Here is a 3208-nt window from a genome sequence, read left to right as displayed (position 1 = left end):
TTCAGGAGGTTTCATGCCTCTATACTTCAAGACCAAACATTTAAATCCTTTGGATTGAAGTAAATATAGCATTCAATATCAAGACTCATTGATATCAAATTATTAGGGAATATTTGGACATCTTCATATATTTTTAAATGAACCACTTGTGTTTTCACTAAACACTGTAACCCTGAAGCTAATGAGACAAACACGTAAATAGTAAATTGGCAAAGGTGATAACTAAAATGCAAGGCTGTCAAGTTAAATAGACAACTTTTGCACATCAACACAAAGACAGACACCTCAATGGAAATATCTCAAAAATATACTTTCAAGAAGGGGAATAGGTAATGACTCAAATAATGTTTGAAAAGATGCTCCAGCTCATAAAAGGAGAAATGCAAATTAGCAAAACATTATTCCATGTCGCCAAATGCTTCACATAAATGAAAGTATTTCCTTATGATGTGGAACACCAGGGTCATCTGATGGGCAGGTAAGTTACTTCAATGTCATAATCAACCCGGACGGAAGTTACACCCTTGTAGCCAATCAACCCAGCACAAGATAAGAGCTATCTTACATTTCCTCCAGGATGTGTAAAGGATAATGTGCCATCAGCTTTATGCACAAGAACAGAAAATAACTAACCAACTTTCCTCAAAATCAGAAATACAGAAAGACTCTCTGCATTTTATTGCTACCCCATATCTTGCAAAAGTAGGACTGAAAAATGAATGAGCACCTGCTAAACCCAACAATAGGATGGACTCACAGAAGTGCAGTGATGAATGACGGTCAGGACCCAGAAATCAGTCAAGGCTCTGAAACCATGTCAAGGTCAAAAAGGAGCAAATTGATGCAGTGAATGGGACAGGCATGAGCACGGGGGTGATAATTTATTAGAGTCAGACACAATAAGTTTTTTAGACAAATGTGCGCAATACAGTTAGTAAAAAATTGTACTGTTCAATTTCTGGCTCTACTTATGCCTTCCTTATAAGAGAATGTCAAATTATATTTAAGGCCCCAGGGAAATAATCTGTGATGACATCAATTTTTCTTACTCTAGAAAGTCAATTTCATGCAAGTGACACATCACAGCAGAGAACCTATCCTACCAAAGAGTTTCCTCAGGGCTTCCTTCATGTTCCTGTTCCTCAGGCTATAGATAAAGGGGTTCAGCATTTGAGGGACCACTGTGTACATCACTGAAGCCACAGCAGAATTCCTGGGGGAGTCTGTCACTGCAGAGCTCATGTACACCCCAAAAGATATTCCATAAAACAAGGAGACAACAGACAGGTGAGACCCACAGGTGGAAAAGGCTTTATGCTTCCCTCCTGATGAGGGCATTCTCAAGACAGAGGAAACAATGTGAATATAAGAGAAAATGATCCCACCGAGAGGAACACCAGCAAATAGACAGGCTGCAACAAATACTGTGATATTATCAATGAGGGTGTCAGAACAGGAGAGCTCGATGACATGAGCAAGTTCACAGAAGAAGTGGGGGATCCCCCGGTCTGAGCTGAAGGTCAGCCGCTGCAACAGCAGAGTGTGGAGGAGGGCGTCAGCAACACTAATGAGCAGGGAGACCAGAACCAGCAGGACACACAGGCGGGGGTTCATGATGACCCTGTACCTCAGGGGGTGACAAATGGCCACATAGCGGTCATAGGCCATCACCACAAGGAGAAAACTTTCCATAAGTGCAAAAATTATGACAAAAGAGACCTGGGTGAGGCAGCCTGTGTAGGTGATGGTGTGATCCTCAGTTTGGATGTTCACCAGCATCTGTGGGATTGTGCATGTAGTATAAGCGATGTCGTTAAAGGACAGACAGCAGAGGAAGAAGTACATGGGGGTGTGGAGGTGGGGGTCAGAGCTGATGGCCAGGATGATGAGCAGGTTCCCAAGCACTGTGACCAGGTACATGGACAGAAAGAGGCTGAAGATGAGGGGCTGCAGGGCTGGATCCTCTGTCAGTCCCAGGAGAAGGAATTCTGAGATGGTTGTTTCATTGCTGAATTTCATGTTGTTGATGGTTCTGATGGAAAAGATGGGAGGCAAAGCATAGAATGAACGGCCAGAATTGGCTTTAGGGAAGAAAATAGAAACACAGATTCTTGGACCCCAGGCCAGCATTGTTGCTGATACCCTTTGGTAAGGACAACCAGATGTGTGTGCTTTCAACAGACCCTCTGGATGGCTTTCATGTGTGTTACAACCTTTTCCTCTGCCATTTCCTCCCCTCTTACTCCTCACTCATCCCCCTTTCCCCTCAGCTTCCTTTACTGCCATCAATTCTTATGGAATATGACTTGGTTTCCTGTCCTGCCCTAAGTGCTGAGCAGGGAGCACAGTGTGAAGCAGGGCTTAGCAGGCAGTTATCCCAGACCTTCAAGTAAAAGATGAGAATGAAGTTTAGAAACTGCTCTCGTAACTTAGGCTTCCTTGGAATCCTCTGACAGACTTGTGGAACTGCAGGTGTGTAGCTGACTCTCCACCCCATTGACCCATGAGGACACTGAGGTGGGGTGAGCGTAGACCATGGATGCGGGATCCACAGTGGTTGCTGGTCAGAACTGGGTTGGGATCAGGTACTCTGACTGCCCCCGGATTCATGGCCCATCTCTGCGAATGCCTCTGGATGGTACAGAACTAACATGCCTCAGGGATCTCTCAGACCTCATCACTGTGCTTTGCAATTCTAATATTTCCTCGAGACCAAGGCTCTAGTCTTCCCCTTGCCTTGAAACTTTATCTGTCTGAGCCATGTGAGTGGATGCATGCCTGTAATCCCTGCTACTCAGGAGCCCAAGGCAGCAGAATCATGAATTTGAGGCCACCCTGGGCAACATTCCAAGACGCTACCTCAAAAAAATATTTCTTCAATTATTAAAAGTAGTTGTCGATCTATACCCAGGAAATTAATTATAGTGAGCTGATTACATCCATCCAGAGGAAGTTGCATAAAGATTAGAATAGGTTGCCTCTATGCTTGTAGCTTAGGAGAGAGACTCCCTCATGGAAACATAGGTCGTCTTTCTTAGCAATTACATCTGAAGGGAACTGAGCAACATTGTCTATGAGATTCTCTATCTCATACTAAAGAAGTTCAACTATGGAGTTGATAAATGGTGTATGGATTTTTAAAAAGTGAGATAAATGAAAGAAAAATAGAAATATGTAAGCATATGAGAAAAGATATGAAAATAGAAAA

The 3208-nt window shown here is 43.3% G+C and overlaps 1 protein-coding gene across 1 annotated transcript; it reads right to left on the bottom strand.

The window, feature by feature from the left end:
• Positions 1–1080: 1080 nt before the first annotated feature.
• Positions 1081–2019, bottom strand: LOC124969039 (olfactory receptor 7G2-like). The gene has a single exon (XM_047531854.1). It carries the CDS (start codon positions 2017–2019, stop codon positions 1081–1083), a length of 939 nt encoding a protein of 312 aa, XP_047387810.1.
• Positions 2020–3208: the final 1189 nt, after the last annotated feature.

This window comes from Sciurus carolinensis, chromosome 17 (assembly GCF_902686445.1).
Source record: "Sciurus carolinensis chromosome 17, mSciCar1.2, whole genome shotgun sequence".
NCBI classification, from domain to species: domain Eukaryota; kingdom Metazoa; phylum Chordata; class Mammalia; order Rodentia; family Sciuridae; genus Sciurus; species Sciurus carolinensis.
The sequence above is the reverse complement of the archived record's forward strand: the minus strand, read 5'-3'. Positions and strand labels throughout refer to the sequence as shown.

Coding starts and splice junctions, on each gene's coding strand:
- LOC124969039 (XM_047531854.1), bottom strand. CDS start 2,019: ATGAAATTCAGCAATGAAACAACCATCTCAGAATTCCTTCTCCTGGGA.